Source organism: Acomys minous, assembly GCF_964271855.1.
Source record: "Acomys minous genome assembly, chromosome: 9".
Taxonomy (NCBI): domain Eukaryota; kingdom Metazoa; phylum Chordata; class Mammalia; order Rodentia; family Muridae; genus Acomys; species Acomys minous.
Genome location: NC_140490.1, coordinates 70325385 through 70343471, shown reverse-complemented (window position 1 = coordinate 70343471; position 18087 = coordinate 70325385). Strand labels below are relative to the sequence as shown.

Genomic DNA, 18087 nt, shown 5'->3' with positions numbered 1-18087 from the left:
TCCGGCTGCCGTCGTGACGTTTGCAACGTTGTCTCTACCTCTGGTGCACCGGTGGAGCCAGGTCATGGTTTTCCTTCCTGGCACCATCTTCTCCTAATGAATGAATCATGCACATTTACATAAATAATTTCAACCCAAAACCCGTGGGATGTACATGAGGGAGAGCTCTTGCATGACGTGCTTACTTCCCAGCACCAGAGAAAGTCAGATGAGTAAATACCCACAATGCCGCAAGGCCAGTACGTATACAGATTTTATATGTGTGTGAAAACTCAAGTGGCGTGAATTCAAGTGTTGGCCATATTTACATTTATTTCCTATGTGTGTGTTTGAATGGGCGGTAGTGTAGAGGTCAGAAAACACTGGCTCCTTTCATGAGCTACGGCGTATCCACGTTGCAGACATTCCCTACACTTTTAAGCAGCCAGTAGACACTTGGCTGGCGTTCTCTTGCTATGTGGCTCCCGGGGACTGAACTCAGGTTGTTAGGTTTGGCGACAAGCGGCCTCACCCGTGGACCCATCATCACAGTCTCCGTTCTCATAAATTCTGAGGACATGCCCTGGAATGTTTTGCTCAGTGAGCATATTAGCTTTTGAAGCATTTACGGACATCACAATGTAATTTGGCAGTTTATTTTTTATTTTGCTAAGACAGCTTCGATTTTTTTTTCATAGCAGCTTTAAAAATACTGTTCTGTATGTTTATACGGTACACACGCGCGTGTGGGTGCAGAGGCCAGAGGTCGATCCGGGTGCTTACCTCTATTGCTCTTCACCCACCCTTCTTCTTCTTCTTCTTTTTTTTTTTAAGACAAAAGCCCCTCACTGAATCTGGAGATCACGGGGTGGCCATCAAGCTCCAGGGATCCTCATAACCCCTCGCCACGCCCAGGGAGCTGACAGCTGTGCACTATCTCTGCCTTTTTACATGGCTGATGGGCGTCTCGGCTCAAGTCCACATGCTGTGTCATAGGCCTTTCAGCAACCCCGCCTCTCCCAGGCCTGGAAGCTTACTCTAGAAACATCCCAACAGTGGTGTTCCGTTGTAGAGGTCGCATAGTTTACTTAGCCTCAATAATGCAGGCTTAAGTTATATTCTTTATAAGCAATGCTGTAAAAAACACCATTCCAAATCTTCATTTTTGAAGCTTTAATTTCATTCAAAAATTACTTTGAAACTATAACTCTTTACAGTTTACAGTACAGTCAATAGCAGTAATTCCGTAAGAAAGTATTCTCGTTACACTATCAATAATTATGTTTTTATGTTGTTTTAAATATATTTGTTGGGTAAATACTACACACACAAACTGACAAAAAGTAATGTGCATTTAAAATTTAGATAGTTCTCTAATTTTTAAGGGCCATGCTGTTTAGGAGTAAAAGGAGACATTAAAGAAAGTCCAGAAAAAGAACATCACTCCCACACCACCAATGACCAACACTTAAAGGAGGTTCAACGGTAGAAACGTAAAGCATGTTCTAAAACAGGCTCCACTTACTGAGGGACAGCTAGCTTTCTTCTGAGGTTTAGGAATTCCAAGTGTTAGAAATGCCCACATGCAGGGTTTTCTATGGACATAAGCATTAAACGTCAAGGAGATGCATCATATGCCAACACTTATTCTGGAGGTGCCGGGGACCTAACCATAGTCCATGCCATCAGTTAAGGCCATATGACTGCTTAAGTTACACCTATCACATGCAAAGTATGGATAAAAGGGCAAAAAGAGGTCTTTCCTGGTTCAGTCAGTCCCCTTTCAGCACTTTCCCCAAAATTTGCTTAAAGGGTGTATCTTAGGCCAAAACTTTGACAAAGGAAGCAGGAGAGGACCTTGTTTTGTACAGAACTAAAAAGAGATGAAAGGAAGATTAGTGTCAGAATTGCACCCAGCAGTCCTTGGCTTCCTCCTTCCTCCTTAGATCTGACTGGCTGCACGCTGACCAGAGTCAGACCTGTCTTGGGCTGACTCCAGCCTTTCCTACTGGACAAGAAAAAGAAACTTCTCTAAGTTGCTACTTATTTGTAAACCAAGTGTAGCGAAAACAAGCTGTAATCATTACAAGGGTCCACACTTATCTTCCCAGAGAGGCATCAGGAAGCAGCCCTGTTCTCGAACTACATAGGCCCTGTGTGATGACCAACCACAGCAGTGTTTACCAGTCTGGCCATGGATCTGAGAGGACTCCTCCAAGCTTGCTTCTCATCACTAGCAAGACAGTCAACATAACATGATGACCATGATCCTCTCAAGCTGATGTTTTTAAAGACAGGGCTTCTGAGCTGGAGAGATGGCTCAGAGGTTAAGAGCACTGTCTGCACTTCCAAAGGTCCTGAGTTCAATTCCCAGCAGCCACATGGTGGCTCACGACCACCTATGATGAGATCTGGTGCCCTCATCTGGTGTGCAGGTGTGCATGCAAGAACACTATGTAAATAATAAATACACTTAAAAAAAAAAAGACAGGGTTTCTCTGTATAGCCTTGGCTGTCCTGGATTCCCTTTGTAGGCCAGAGATCCACCTGCCTCTGCTTCCCGAATGCTGTGATTACAGCATGCACCTGCATCTGACTTCTCTGTGATTTCTATCTTTTGGCTTTCTCTTACGTCTGATATCTGTGAGCTGACTTTATTTTAATGGTCAACATTACTTCAAAATATCATTTAAAACTTCTATCATTGGTATCAAAGGGAAAAAGCTAGTTCCCCCAGGGGACATTCACTAAAAAGTGTTTTTCAAGTAGTCACACTACTGGCACTGGAGTTGCCCAGTAAGAAAGTTGCTGCTTACAATAATTCAAGACAGTTCATTCAAATGACTCAAAGTCTCCTGCATAGTTTAAGTAAAACTTTGATTTAAAACTTGAAACGGTGTGACAATGTGGTTAAAATGGGTAGGAAGTGTAAGCTGGCATAAGCATCCCAGGAAGTGGAGTTACAGGTGCTGTGAGCTGCTATGTAGGTGCTGGGGACAGAAAATAGATGGATCCTCCGCAAGAGCAGAACGCGTTAACTGCTCAGTCATTACTCCAGTTCCTTAGGATATATATATATTTTTTTACGTGTATGATGTTTGCATGTGTGGGTACACATGTGTATGGGTACATGTGCATTTAGGTCAACATCAGAAGCCTTCCTTGATCACTCCCTCAATTGCTTTCCAAATCCTCCCACCTGAATCCAGAGTTTGCTGATATAGCCAGCCAGCCAGCTTACTCTAAAGATCCCACTTCTGCCTCCTGAGGGGTGGACCACAGGTGGGCCACTGCATCCACTTGACCTCTACATGGGAGCTGGGATCCAAGCCATAGTCCTTACACTTGCATGGCAACTGGTTTAACCACCGAGCCATCTCCCCAACCCTCATTAGTTTTATTTTATAGGAGCCTGTTGCTATAGTACTTGCAAAAATATCAGCTTGCTCTCTTTCTGTATAAATCTATAGGCACTTGACTTGCTGATTTAAGAGATTTCATTCGTCCATGAGGCTATACTTAAGAGATAAATAATCATGTTCTTATCACATCAAACGCTCTGAGAAGTTCTGCAGTGAATAGTTAAATTCTGATCCTACCATCTAGGGTGAAACTATTATAGTCTAATTATGGCTTAAATAAAACACAGGAGAGTGAGACAATGGAGGCCAATGGCTTCCAAGCATGCTGACTCCATGATGCCTTTTTAAAAAGCACTGTTTGCTTCTCAATGTAACATTCCCAATCTCAAACAGCATCAAGCCAGTTTGCTTTTGTGGTGATGTCTCTGATGCTGAAAGAGACCCGACTTCTGCCTAAAGGCTTCTTTGCATTCGCCGCACTGGTAGGGCTTTTCCTCATTGTGGATTCTCACATGCTGATCTAGGTGTGAGTTCAGGCGGAAGGCTTTCTGACAGACTGTACATTTGAATGGTTTTTCTCCGGTGTGAATCCTGTGATGGCGAATGAGGTCAGAAGTCAACTTGAAGGCTTTGCCACAGTCATTACAGTGATGGTGTTTGGACCGACCGTGGACTCTCTGATGGTGCGTGAGGAGGAGGGCCTTACTAAAGGTTTTCCCACACTCCTTGCATTCACGGGGCTCCTCCTGATTGTGAATTTTTTGGTGTCGATTAAGATGAGAGCTGCGCCTAAAATTCTTTCCACAGTGGATACACAGATACGGTTTTTCTCCAGTATGGATTCTGAGATGCTCCAAAAGACCTGCATTCTGGCTAAAGACTTTTCCACACTCTTTACACTGGTAAGGCTTCTCACCAAGATGGATTCTCTGATGTCTGATGAGGTGTGAACTCCTCTGAAAGACTTTCCCACACTGCTGGCAGGGGTGGCCTTTCTCTTTAGAGAGGCTTTCCTGATGTTCAGTAGGGACAGAGCTCTGACACACTACAGATTCACGAGGCTTTTCTCCTGCGTGTGCCTGTTCTTGTTCAGGTAGGCCTGAGTTCTGGACAAGTCCCTCCTTGGTCTCCAAGCACTGGCTGCTAGGATTTTCCTTGGGCACGGCTGGTTGCTTCACCAAGCACAAGACCTCATACTGGGCCTCAGTGGGTTCAGGTGTTGTACAAGATGGCTCCGCTCGTCCACAAGGGTCTGTTTCTGCAATGAGCTTCTCATTTGCACTCTGTGCCTCCTTACCTGAAACATTAAGTATGTATATCACTAATTATTTCATTTTTGGTGTTCAGGGAAATGAATCTCCAAATAAGAATTATTTCAATCATGCCATATATACAAATTTAAAATAATTAAAAGAAAAAAATTATGTGTATTTTGCCTGCCTGTATGTATTCACACCACATGGATGCAGTGGCCATGGAGACCATAAGCGGGTATTCAGTTCGCTGGAGCTAGAGGTAGGGAATGTTGAGAGCTGCAATGTGGCTGCTGGGAACCAAACAAGGGCCTCTGCGAAAGATCCTGGTGCTCTCAACAGCTGAGGCACCTCTTCAGTCCTCACAACACACACACACACACACACACACACACACACACACACACACACACACACACACAGCGCGTGCATGCCTTTAATCCTAGCACTTGGGAGGCAGAGGCAGGTGGATCGCTGTGAGTTCGAGGCCAGCCTGGTCTACAAAGCAAGTCCAGGACAGCCAAGCCTACACAGAGAAACCCTGTCTTGGGGGGAAAAGACAAAAGAAAACACCACACACTATGGAAAGAGAATGATTTACAAGAAATTATGATTTCAGGGGCTTTTTTTTTTCTTTCTTTTTTCTTTTTGAGGTAAGGTTTCATATGTAGAATAACCTAGGCTAGCCTAAACCATGGAGCAATCTTCTTTCCTCACAGCCTCTCAAGATGACAGTCATGTGTCAGCATATCCAGCTGGACAGCCAAGAAACTGACAACCATATTGGCTTTGGGGCAGGATAGGAATTGTGGCGGGGGTTATTTATGTTAAACGTTCTATTATGTGATATACATCACACACACAGAAGCTACTAAGCATATTCTTGATTCTGTTTGTCACATGGGGAACAGAAAGCACCATCAAACTAGGGCACCTGAGGACCATCAGATTAAGGGATGGTACTTTGAAAAATGAAGATGTGTTGGCCCAGTGCCAATTCTATCACTGAGTAGTATGTAATCCCAGAAAGATAGTTTAATTCCTTATCAATAAATCAACACCACCAGACCCATAAGACCTTGAGAATAACGCATTCACAAAAATATCACGTTGAAATATGAAGTGTTCCCCTCCAAGAGGGACTAGCAGGTTCCTGAAGCTATGCAAACGTGGCCAGTTTTTCTAGTTCTGAACAGGTCAGCTTTTGAAATAAGAACACCCAGGCATTAGGAGATACTATGTACTCAAGGTCCGGAGGGGAAACAGATTCAGAGCACAAAACAAAGTCTGGCCTTTTAACTATGGAAAGAAAAAAAGAAGCCAGACACTGATCTAGCCTACCGTGAGAGCACAGGCGGGACAACGATGCCGCCTCAGAGGAAGGAAAAGGGAGTGAGTAAGGGCTCGGAAAGCGGGGAACAGAAGGAATGGGGCAGGAGAGCCCAGAAGAAACGGGAAGGGGTGGGCGTGGTTGCCCAGCTTCTCTCTCTGCTCCTCCTCCCAGCGTGTGGCCACAGTTTTTCATATGTGGAACCACAGAACAGCATCACGCAGCTTGCTAAGGGTTTAAGCAAGGGGGAAACATAAATACGCTCTTATTTGCTCTTATTTAAAGGAGAGAAAATAACAGAAGGTAACTTAATGGAAGTATCAAGAAAACACTTTGGAAATTTCAAGGCTAATTGGTCCACATAGTTGTAGTTGAAATCAGCCAGGGCTACCTGTCTCAAAAAAAATAAATTAATGAAAAAATAAACAAAAGGAGGACACTAAGTTAAGAAAGAGAGCAGTGACAAAGGAGAGCCAAGGAACTGACCGTGCCCCCCACCCACCACTGCCACTCACAGACTTGAAGGAGATGAGAGAATGAATAAGGGCGCCCGGGCCTGAGAGGCGCTGCCTTATGTAAGATCAGCAGGAAGCTCTGGATCTGTTTTGTTCTCCTTGGTGTGCAGTTACACAGCTGGTTAGAGTGCTTGAGCTTTTAAATCCTGACTATGCTTACTGGATACTGACTATACATACTAAGTTTACTGTATATAGAAAAACCTCACTGACTAGGGAGGCTACAGTGTGGGCTGTCTATATACACTATACTGCAACAGACCTGACAAAATGCTACAGGTGCCAAGGCGGTGGGCACTGCATGGCTTACCATGATTGCAATGAGAAAGATGCCATTTAGTCCTTACCCTTCTCCTCGGGCTTCTGAACCTCACGCTCAGGCAGGACTGGCTGCTCCTGGGCTTCTCTCAGAGGAGCTTTCGTCACACGAACCAGCACGGTCTGTCGGACTCTTTGGACAGAGTCCTAGAGATAAGTACAGATAATCAGGAAACTGGTTTATAAACAAAAAATAAATAAATAAGATAAAATCACTTCACTGTTTAAAAAAAAAAAAAAGAGAGAGAAACTTAAGAAAAGAGGCAGAAGCATGGAGAGCTCCCTCACACCAGGGGATGGCAAGGGTGCGGTGAGGCTAGAACTGATGAGCGTCGAGCGAATGGTGCCCCTCTCACTGCTGTGCTCACGTCCACCTACGTGGCCTGGGGGCTCGCTTCTTACTCTCCTGCAAACGGGCACCTGTGCCCCTTACCTTCTGCTGTGCCGCTTCTCCACGGTGCAGCTGCAAATCTTCCAGTATTCCCACCAGCTCCTCCCCAGTCTCTGGGTGACGCTCGAGCACCTGGACCAGCAGGTGGTCGGGCAGGATGGACAGGAACTGCTCCAGCACCAGCAGCTCCAGGATCTGCTCCTTGCTGTGGGTCTCAGGCCGCAGCCACTGTCTGCAGAGCTCCCTGAGTCGGCGTAAAACCTCTCGTGGTCCAGTGCTTTCCTCATAGCGCAGCTGCCTGAACTGTTTGCACAATGGCTCCTGCCCAGGGCCTTTTCTGTTTCCTTGAACTTTGAATCCCTGTTCCCAAGCACAGTAGTTTTAACAGTGGCTTAAAGGGCAAACTTGAATCTCCAACTATATCTCCTTTGTTAGCCTAAACTTTGAGTCCAGTTTCTGTTCAACTCGCACATATACCCTAATCATTTAAGAAATCTCTCTGACAACTGGCAAACAAAGCTTAACAGTCTCTAATGTACCTACTCTTGCTAGTAGCCCACTCCTCTTTTCCTTTTGAGACCTCCCTCTGTAGCTCTGGCTGGCCTGGAATTTGGTATATAGTCTAGGCTGGCCCCACAGAGATGTACCTGCCACTGAGTGCTGGGATTAAAGTCCTACACCACCACCCACAGCTTCTAGTGCCCCTTTAAGGCTAATGTCACCAACATAAGAATAACTAAGTTATTTTTAAGACACCAAGAACTCTGCAGACATTACCCTGATGGGATCCACAGGCACCAGCATTAAATAATGACTGACCAGTTTGTCCAAGACAGATTGACAAGGACTGCTTTGCTCTTCTTCCTCTGGGCTTCTGTCCTTTTCCCATTTAATCCAGGGCTCTTTCCAGGGCCCTGAAGACAGCTTAGGACACTGTCTCCTGTTTCTTCCCGGTAGCCACACCCTACGTCATTGATTCCTATCTTATGTCACTACCATTCATCTCTCATTAGACTGAGTGGCAAGTCAGCAAACTGAGTCTGTTGGGACCCCCAGGTCAGACCGCTGATTCCACCAACAGCAGTGGTTCTCTCATTACCTGAAGCTCTTCCTTCAGATTCAGGGGAGCCAGAGAGTATGCACGATTTTGAGGGTGGATCTGGGAAGAAATATGCGTGGGAACAGAAGATGATCAGAACATGTTGTTGAAAACTCAAAGAACTTAACAACAACAACAACAACAACAGTGCACACTCACCAAGGCCAGGGCCATCCCTTGCTCCAGGAACTTTGTCTTGGAGAACTTTCTTTTGACTGTATCCTGAGGGACACTGCTAAAAACACAAGTCACAGAAACAGCAGTGCTAGTAGTAAGAACAGCAACAAATGCCTGTTCCTTAGGGTTGTTTCCTTCTATCCATTTGTTTTCTCCAAAACAGCTTCTCCTAAGTATATATAAACAAAGTGAGAAAACTTTTATAGGTTGCCACCCAATCTAGAAACAGTAATACATTTTAAAAATTATCATTTTTAAACTCTCACATGACTCCGTTGACAACCACAAATGAACACTAAAACTACTGGGTAAAAAGAGGGATGAACGTTCTTGGTTTTAACCACGATGCCTCGTATTAATAAAGAGAAAATAAATTGCAGTTGCAATTGCAACTGGCAGTTGCAAATGTAAGCAAATGACCAAATGTAGCAGCACTGGTAGTATGGCACCAATACCAAGGAACCTATTCCCTATGGAACATTTTTAATAAATATTATTTATCATGAATTCACTGAGGAAACTTGCCAAGAAACCCAGAACTCAGTCCACCTGCAACAGGCATGGATCCAACTTCCCCAAACCAAAGAGCAGATGTTGGGAGGCTATTGGTCTAGACTAAGGAGACACAACCAAGTGATGTCTGCATTAAAAACAAAACAAACATTTAAAGCCAGGCATAGTTGTATAAGTTTGCGGTCAACCTAGTAATTAATTTTAAAAGCCACTACTAGTATTTTGTTTGTTTGTTTGTTTGTGGTGTGTCTTGCTATGTTTCTCAATGAAGCCTCATTTGCCTGAGCTGAAGCATCTCTTTTATTCCAACCTGCCAAGTAGACAGGATGTGAGAGCCTTGTGCCTGCAAGACCTATTAATAGAAGCTTGAAAAAAAAATCCAAGGAAGGAAAAAGAAAAAAAGAAAAAGAAATCCAAGGAAGTGACGATTATTGGCCAGGAAATATTAGGTTGGTATAGTGATGAGAAGTTTATATGTCACTTCTGGAACACAGAGTGTGAAGATATTTGGTCAAATACTGTTTTGGGTGTGATTTAATATTTAATATTTAAATTAATAGACGACAGAGACGTCATAATGTATTGGGCCTTGCCGATCAGCGGGAGGTCTGAGGATGATGGGCTCATCCTCTCCCATGTAAGGGGGCGGGACTTCCTCTTCAGCAGCTTCAGTGAAGACACCAGTGTCTTCCTTCCGCCTTCAGCTCTGAACTAAACAATCAGCTTTGGTGGTTCATAGGTCTTAGGCTTGCACTAGAATGAAATTATTTGCTATTTTTAGCTTGCTAACTCCCCCTGAAGATCTCAGGACTTGAGAGCTGCAGTAATCATGAGGCAATCCTTGTAATAAATCTTTGACTCTTTTCTTATTCTCTTAAACATTAGCATGTATTAATTACGCAGGAAATGGATTTCATTAGGACATGTCATACACATGTATTTCTATCAACTGCCCAACTCCCACGTGTGTTTCAGTCAACTGCCCCTCCTACTCCCAACAATCCTCTTCTGAAACACTCCTCTTTCAACCTTCATGTTTTTATTTTAACAAATCTCTTTTTAGACATCTGTTGACCAAAATCAACATTAAAAACTGGTCCTATTTCTTTAAATAACTCTAATGAAGGAGCTGAAGAGATGGCGCTGTGGTAGAGAACAGCCTGCTCTTTCAGAGAATCCGACTGAGGCTCCCTGAGCCCTTGCTGGGCGGCTCACAACACCATAACCGCAGCACCAGGAGATCTGAGTTGCCCATCAGGCTTCCAAGACCAAGTGTACTCAGTGTACATACCTGGACATATATCAAGAACTTAAAAAGCAAATCTCCTTTCAAAGGCAATAAGAACTCTGATGCAGGCATATTACATAAAGTACGGTGACTCAGTTCTGTGATACGATGAAATATGTCAACACAATGGAGAGCAGTTTCACCTGTCGAGCGCCAGCTACCTTAAGACATTTAAGACAGAAAACTGGCCCCTCCTTTCATATTGTATGTATATAATTAATCAAGTTCTTTTAAAGAACGTGTATGGGTGTTTTGCCTGCATATATGTCCGTGCCTGCGCATCAGATGTGTGCCTGAACAGAGCCAGAAGAAACTGGAGTTACCAGTGGTTGAGCTGCCGTGTGGGTATTGGGATTGTGCGTCGTTCTTCTAGAAGACTGGCTAGTGCTCCTGACTGCTGGGCCATCTCTCTAGCAGCCTGAGTTATTTTGGCTCAACAGCTTCGTATCCCTCAAACACACTCTCACTGTATTTTTCTGTGACACGATCTCCTATTCAGAACACTCAGTGGTTCTCAACCTGTGGGTTGTGAGCCCTTTGACAAAGCTCTATCTCCAGCGGTATTTGCATTATAATTTGTATCAGTAGTAGAATCACAGTTATGAAGAAGCTGTTGTCACCACAGCAGGAGGAGCTGCATTAAAGGGTCCCAGCATCAGGAAGGTTGAGAACCACTGCTCTAACTGGTCTTCCTCACACAAACCTATTTCCCACACTGCACCTGTGTCTTCCTGAGGAGCCAATGGAGCACACCTATCTCTGCTGTGCCTGTTGCACAGGAGGACTCGCCATTACCACCAAGATCAAGCCTCAAACATTTAATATGCTGTTGATGACACTGGGAGGGAAGAATGGGAGGATACAAGGGATGGGATAACCATTGAGATGTAACAAGAATAAATTAATAAAGGAGGAAAAAAAAAGAGTTACCTTGAAAAAAAATAAAATAAAATTCACGTTATGCGGAAAAAACAAACAAACAAACATTTAATATGGTCTAAATTTGTCTTATGCTTTAAAAATCAAACTTGCAATCCTTTTTTTTTTTTCTTGGCTCCTTGTCTATCCCACACATGAAAAACCCTTTAGCATTTTTTTCTTCTTCTTAGTGATTGGTCACACCTCATGTCCCTTTGTAACAAGCATAGAGTTGCTCCACCTGTGCCTTACTTGCTACGTCAATCTCCACAGAGACCTAGTAAGAACTACTTTTAACGTTATACTACAGATGAAACTTGACTAGGAGAGTTGAAGAATTTACACAGCTGATCGTTCCTCCTCTTCCTCCTCCTCCTCTTCCTGTCTTCTTTAGGTTTTTCAAGGCAGAATCCCTGTGTAGCACTAGAACCCGCTCTGTTGACCAGGCTGGCCTCGAACTCAGAGATCTGCCTGCCTCTGCCTCCCAAATGCTGGGATTAAAGGCGTGCACCACAATACTCAGCTGAACTTCATATCTCTTTGTTCAATTTTTTTTTTTTATTCCACAAAACCAAAATTCTTAATTTCTCTCTCCCCTCTTGCTCATGTGCTCTGATCCAAAAGCTAACGCTGTGGGCTCCACCTAGCCACAGCTATCACAGCTCACAACAGTCAGTCTTCGGCGCCCACCAGAATGCCTGCCAGGTTTTCTTTTTCCCCAAGGGCCTCACTCTGTATCCACTAATGGCAATCCTCCTGCCTCAGTATTCCAAGTGCTAGGATTAAAGAAACAAACCGCCATACTCAGATGCAAGTTTTTAATTACATTCAACTTTTTAATTATTCTTGATTTGATTCCCGCCCGACCTCTAAAAATCTATTCCCAGTATCAATTTCCAATGACAAATGTTTTAAAACATGCCAGATTATGTCTTTCACCCCAAGACCAAGTTCCTCACACAACAAAATGCCCACCTTGTCCACACATTGAGTCCTTCTGGCAATCTTATACACTGGGCTGTAAAGACCCTGGTGACCTTTTATCCCCTAAATAATACAGACAAGCTCCAGCTTTTAGGCCTCTGTATTCGCTGTTCTCTCACGCATGCCTCTTACAAGCCGCTGACGTCTACCCATCTTCTTCGGACCATCTACTCAAATACTCTATTTACCTACAGTGGAAACTACTTAAACACGCCGCAGAAGCCGCGTGTGGTAGCCCCAGCCTATAAGCTCGGGGCCTGGAGGCAGAAGGAGAAACTGAAGTTCAAATCCAGAGTATCTTCTGGAAAATCAGAGAGGCCAAAATGGGCTTCACACGAAACGCTCCCCCACCCCCACCCACCCCCCCAAAACCCCAAAACAAAAAAACCCACAACAAAATAAAACTAACTGGACCCAGGTGTGTGGCCTCACATTTGTAATACCAGCGTCAGGATGCTGAAGCAAGGGAATATTACGGAGTTCAGCTTGAGCTACACAGCGCGTTCCAAGATAAGACTGCGCAACAGCACGAAACTGTCTCAAAAACTACTACGTCCTCAGCTTCCATCCCTCTCCCCCGCCCAGGAACAGCAGCTTCCGCTACGCACCGGCTTCTGGTCCTCCCACCTTCGAGATGTGGATCGCTCCTGCGTAGCTGCCAAACCCGCAGCTCGAGAGTCCAAGGGTGGAGATTCCAACGCCGCTGCAACCCGATCACACAGCGTCCCCTCGCTCTGGCCGCAGGGTCAGTCACGTCTTTCACTGGCCGTGTTCCAAGCCCTGGAGCTTCCGGCTCCACTCTAGGACGGCGGGAGGACTATGACTCGACTCGATGGTGACCTGGCTGGGTCTAAGTTAAAACATTTCGTTTTCATAAAAACAGACCCTTTCATTTGGACTGTTTTCATATACAGCCGTCATGTCTATTACTAGAATAACAAAGCTCTCGATGTAAATACAGCCACCTACTGTAGGCTTTGACCTTTTCCAATTTTACTTTTGTTGGGCCGGTGTCGAGTACCCCAAGAATATCCAGGAGGCAAAAAAGATGTAATAGCATGAAGGATCTTTAGCGGAGGCGAGCCCCTGCTCTGGTTTGTGTATGTGTGTGTGTGTGTGGGGGGGGGGGTTAGGTCTTTTTCCCTCCTAGCGTTCCAAAAGCGGGGTGGGGGGCGGGGGTCAGGGGGGTGTTGTGTCTCAGCTTGGCAAGTACTTATCAGTAAATATACATAAGGGGGTCTACTGTCCTAAGGTGACAGGCTGAAGAACATGGTGCCAAGGGCACCCAGTCTCCAACATTCTTTTGATCTCCTAAGTTCATCTCTTCGCTGAGGGGAGTGTCCCGTTTGGATTTCAGCTGAAGGTCCAGTGCTAACTGGCCTTTGCTAGGGGAGCAAAGCGAGAGTGGCAAGGCCATTTGATCTGGCTTCCTTATCTCCAGGAGGGCAGAAAGGAATGTGGTCACATGACTCAGACTAGGGGAAACTTAACTGCAGCTGCGCTTAAGTTTCTCTGCAGCTGTGTCTTGCGACTTGTCACTGTGACCCTGAGATATGGATTTTAACTCTTTGGTCTCACACTTTATTTCAGGTTCTTTAATGCTTACACCTCCCTTCCAACCCACCTACCCTAGGTAGGAGAGAAAAGAGGTTAATGGGAACAGGAGAAGTAGACCTTTTTTTTTTATTATTGTTGTTCGTTTGTTTGGTTTTTAGAGACAGGGTTTCTCTGTGTAGCTTTGGCTGTCCTAGACTCACTTTGTAGTGAGAAACTGTAAAATTATAAAATATAAGAAGCTTGTCCAACTTTGCTTGCCCAGTGGCCTGAGAAACTCTCCCAGTTCTCGTTACTGCTAACCTCAAGAATTCCACCCTAATTCCCAGAATAGTTACATGCAAGCTTCCAAATATCAGATGTACCCCATACAGTTTCCAGTAACTGCCCTAGGGACCCACACCCAAGTCCCCACAAGAGGTCTCCTAACGCCAGATGTTCTAATGTCCATATGGTTTAACTTGATAAGCAACCCCACATGCTTTGCGGTTTTTGCCTTTAAAATTAGCCTGTAACACTACTCGGGGTTCTTCACCTCCCGAGTGCTGAGGGACCCTGACACATCGACAATTGGGACTTCTGATGTGTCAGTAATAAATTTTACATATACCTCCAGCCTGTGTGACTTGAGTGGTCTCTTGAGGCGACCCCCTTCCTGAATTGGACTCCAGGGTCCAACAGTAGACCAGGTTGGCCTCAAACTCACAGCCATCCTCCGGTCTCTGCCTGAGTGCTGGGATTAAAGGCATGTCTACCATGACCAGGAATTGAGTCTTTCAGTTGGGCATTAGCCAAAAGCTGGTGTGATCATGAGGGTTTAATGTTACCATCCAAAGAAGCCAGTTTAAGACCTCATCTCAAACCTGCAGCTTTCTAGAGAATCACAGTTAATTATTGGTGCTCAAGTTTATTTATTCTTCTTTTCTCACCTTTGGCTAAGAAGTTCCAAAGACTCTCATCTGTGCCTTTTCCCTTGTATTACTTCGGAATGTAGGCAACCCAACACTGTTTAGTCTGGTTATCAAGTAAGGGTTCTGCAGTTAACTCAGAATAAACACGGCATTAAGACGGCTTGTGTGCAGATTAACTCAGAACAAAGGAATCATTACTAGGGTTTAAGCGCACAGTTTTTCCTGCAGTGTCTAACACAAAGTCCCCTGTCATCCTTCGCTCCCCTGTCATTCCCCACCGTTGTCCATTTACAAACAGGCTACAGTTTGGGGTTCATCTCAGTGAGAACTCCCAATAGGACTCCACCTTTTTCATGAACATGTAACCGGGGACTTTTGCAGCCTTGTACCTCCCATGGCAGGAGCAGATGTCAAATCCTGCTTCTAAGGTTTAAAACCCCATAAATATTCCTGGGTCCATTCAAAACTTTATAGAGGGGCTTAGCCAGGAGATAAAAATTTGGGGTCAAATTCTACAGTAGTCAGCCATACTTAGGAATACTTTCAATTGCCTGAGACTTGCAATGCTTTTTTGTCCTCCCCCCACCCCCTGCCCCCCCTGTCCCCCCTGTACCCCCCACCCCATTTGTCTGATTGTCTGCTCCTGGATCCAGGCAGGCTCCTCTTTCTAGGCTGGAAGCCTCAACCAGTAATTTTCACTGTGAATGGTTTAAAGTCTCCTAGTGTCCAGTTAGCAGACATTCTGAGGTACCATGGGCCCTGCAATATTAGGGCTTTTCAGTCTTATCCCAGAGGACTGGGTTCATGACAGTTTGGTTTACAGCTTACAACAGCCCGTAACTCCAGCTGCAGGGGATCCAGTGGTCCTTTTCTGTGGGCAGCAGTACACACACACACACACACACACACACACACACACACACACACACCACTTTAGAAAGAAAACTGGCACATCTTGATCCATCATCTCTCCAAAGATCATTGAATTCTAAATCTTAAACCCCACCCTCAGGCCACTTAATCCCCCAAATCACAAGAGATGGTACAGTTTAGAGTTGGAAACTGTTCAGCTTGGTTCCTGCCACTCAAAGATGAAAAGCATCCTCCAATTCCAGTGATTAAAAACCCAAGGAGTCAGCCCGAGGTGGGTGGTGGCGCACGTTTTTAATCTCAGCTCTTGGGAGGCAGTGGCAAGCAGATCTCTGTGAGTTCAAGGCTAGCCTGGTCTGCAAAGCAAGTTCCAGGACAGTCAGGAACTGTTACACAGAGAGACCTTATCTCGAAAAAACAAAACAAAACCCTGAGCAGTCTCAGGGAATGTGGTTCATCAGACCACACTGGCCAAGAAGAGTGGAGGAAAAGGCTTGCACAATATGTATTGCCTGAAGGTCTTATATAAATGCGCTCGTGAGACTGGGGCTTCTCTATTAATGATACTATTGGCAAAATGCATATCTATAGATGCATATATTACTGAGAAGTCCTAGCTCAGAAAATATCTTAATAAATCTTATTTCAAGAAATTTGGTTGACTCTACAATAGGCTGACCCAACCTGCGGGGTTCGACTAAAACTCGGGAGGGAGGTCACCTGTTGAAAAATGCAAGACACAAAGAAGGAGAGCAAGTCTGATTGATCAAACTCTCAAACTTTATTAGTCAGGCAGCAGCTTTTATAAGTCAGAAGGCAGGGAAGCATATTGCTATAGCAACACAGCTGCAGGCTTTTCTCAAAGCACAGGGAATTCCAGGCAGGGTCATAATGTCCTGCCACAGAGGGCATCTTGCTTTGTCTTCATTTAGCTTTAGTCTAACTGCTGACTCACAACAGGGTCAGCTAGTTTCTGGTGAAAGGTAAGCTCTGGGAAAGACAGAGACTTAAAGGTTCAGACTTGGACGAGATGGCTGAACATTGGCCATATGGCCTATTGCCCCCAACAATAGGCTTGCTAAGAGATCTTTATAATTGTTTTAAAGTATTATTTTATCTTAGGCGTGTGTGGGGTGTTGCCTGCATGTCTGTTTATGTCCCACTTGTTTCTTGGCACCTGCGGAAGCCAGAGGAAGGCTTCAGATTCACTGAGATCCAGGCGGGTGTGAGCCACCATGTGGGCGCTTTGAATCCTGCTTGGAAAGCACAGGCAGAGCCCTTAGCCACTGAGCCATCTTCTGCAGCACAGAAGCTCTTCTAAAGATGTTCTTTCCTCAGCGTCTCAACATCCTTCCTGCTTGGAAGGTAGCGGAGGTCCGACTTAGTAACGCCCTGGTTGTTACACACTGTCCACAAACGGAGACAGCCCATGCCGACACTTTCCTACCTTTTGTCATTTCTTTCTGCTGTCTGGGATATGTTGTGAAAGACAGAGCACACTCACCACCATGACGTTTTCCAGGGCATCAGGGTCCATGTTGGCAGTTTCTGATACAAGTCAGAATCGCTTAAGAACTTGGATGGTCTTCAGTGGATTTTTTTGTTGTACTGTCACAACTAGGTGCAGTCCTAGATGTGTGACCCCTTTCTAAGGCATTTCAGGGTGCATCTCCAATATCTTTCCAGATGTTGTTACCCAACTAGTTTTGATTCCAAGTCTTGTGGCTGCAGAAAAGGTCGTGGCAATCAGTTTCTCCCTCCTCTGGCCTTACCTAGTACCAGCCTCCTCAAGCCTGGTGAAGAGGATACACAGGGTCTGAATGCCTGGTCAGTTAGGCGGGGAAGCAACAAAAATGGAACTAAGAAAATTAACCCCTCTTAGGGTGGGGTTACCCTAGTAAGGTGTCCCCGAGTCTCTCCAATTCAGGTCAAAGATAGAAAGGGGAGTGTGGGCCCGGTAATACTTCAGTGGCTGTTCTTCTTGGCCTATACCCAGAGGGAGATTTTTAAGTTTTTACTTATTATGTGTTTTATACAAGTATTTGTGTATGTGTGTGAGCCACAGCATGCATATGGAGGTCAGACGGCAACTTGCAGAGTCCATTATCTCTTGGCAGTATGTAAAGATTCAACTCAGGTTTTCAGGCTTGTTGGCAAAGGAAATCAGTGGTGAGAATTCTCAAAAAGCTGAATGTAAATCTATCAGGTACTACCTTGCACTGTCAGTCACACCACTACACTACAATAATGTTTTCTGTCCCTCTCTCTACTTCTATAATACAGCAATATTGCGGGAGAGAGAGAGAGAGAGAGAGAGAGAGAGAGAGAGAGAGAGAGAGAGAGAGAGAGAGAGAGAGAGAGAGAATGGTGCGGGAGAACATATTTAGAACAGAGGTCAACCACAAATGTCTGTTCCTTGGGAGCTGTCTACTTTGTTTTTTGAAACAGGGTCTGTGCCTGGGTCCCGAGGCTGGCCAGCTAAGCTGAGCAGCCTGGCAGTGAGCCTGAGGGGTTGGCCTCCTTAGTGCTGGGATTCAAAAGTGTTCCACCAGGTCTGGCTTTCGGCCACAGCTAGGGTTGAATTAGAGTCCCCATGCTTAGGCAGCAAGTACTTCTTCAACTGAA

At 45.0% G+C, this 18087-nt stretch overlaps 1 protein-coding gene across 5 annotated transcripts in view; it reads right to left on the bottom strand.

Annotated features, from left to right (window-relative positions):
- Positions 1 to 619: 619 nt before the first annotated feature.
- The window catches only part of ZSCAN26 (zinc finger and SCAN domain containing 26), a 29915-nt gene continuing 12447 nt past the window's right edge, over positions 620 to 18087 (bottom strand). The window contains exons 2-7 of one of the 5 annotated variants that reach the window (XM_084794768.1): positions 12736 to 12977; positions 8407 to 8593; positions 8248 to 8307; positions 7191 to 7508; positions 6787 to 6904; positions 620 to 4638 (exon numbers count right to left, since the gene is read on the bottom strand). In XM_084794768.1, the coding sequence (XP_084650894.1) occupies positions 3737 to 4638; positions 6787 to 6904; positions 7191 to 7508; positions 8248 to 8307; positions 8407 to 8421 (1413 nt within the window). In that variant the 5' untranslated portion in view covers positions 8422 to 8593; positions 12736 to 12977 and the 3' untranslated portion in view covers positions 620 to 3736. The other 4 variants (XM_084794770.1, XM_084794771.1, XM_084794769.1 and 1 more) reach the window with 4 other exon arrangements.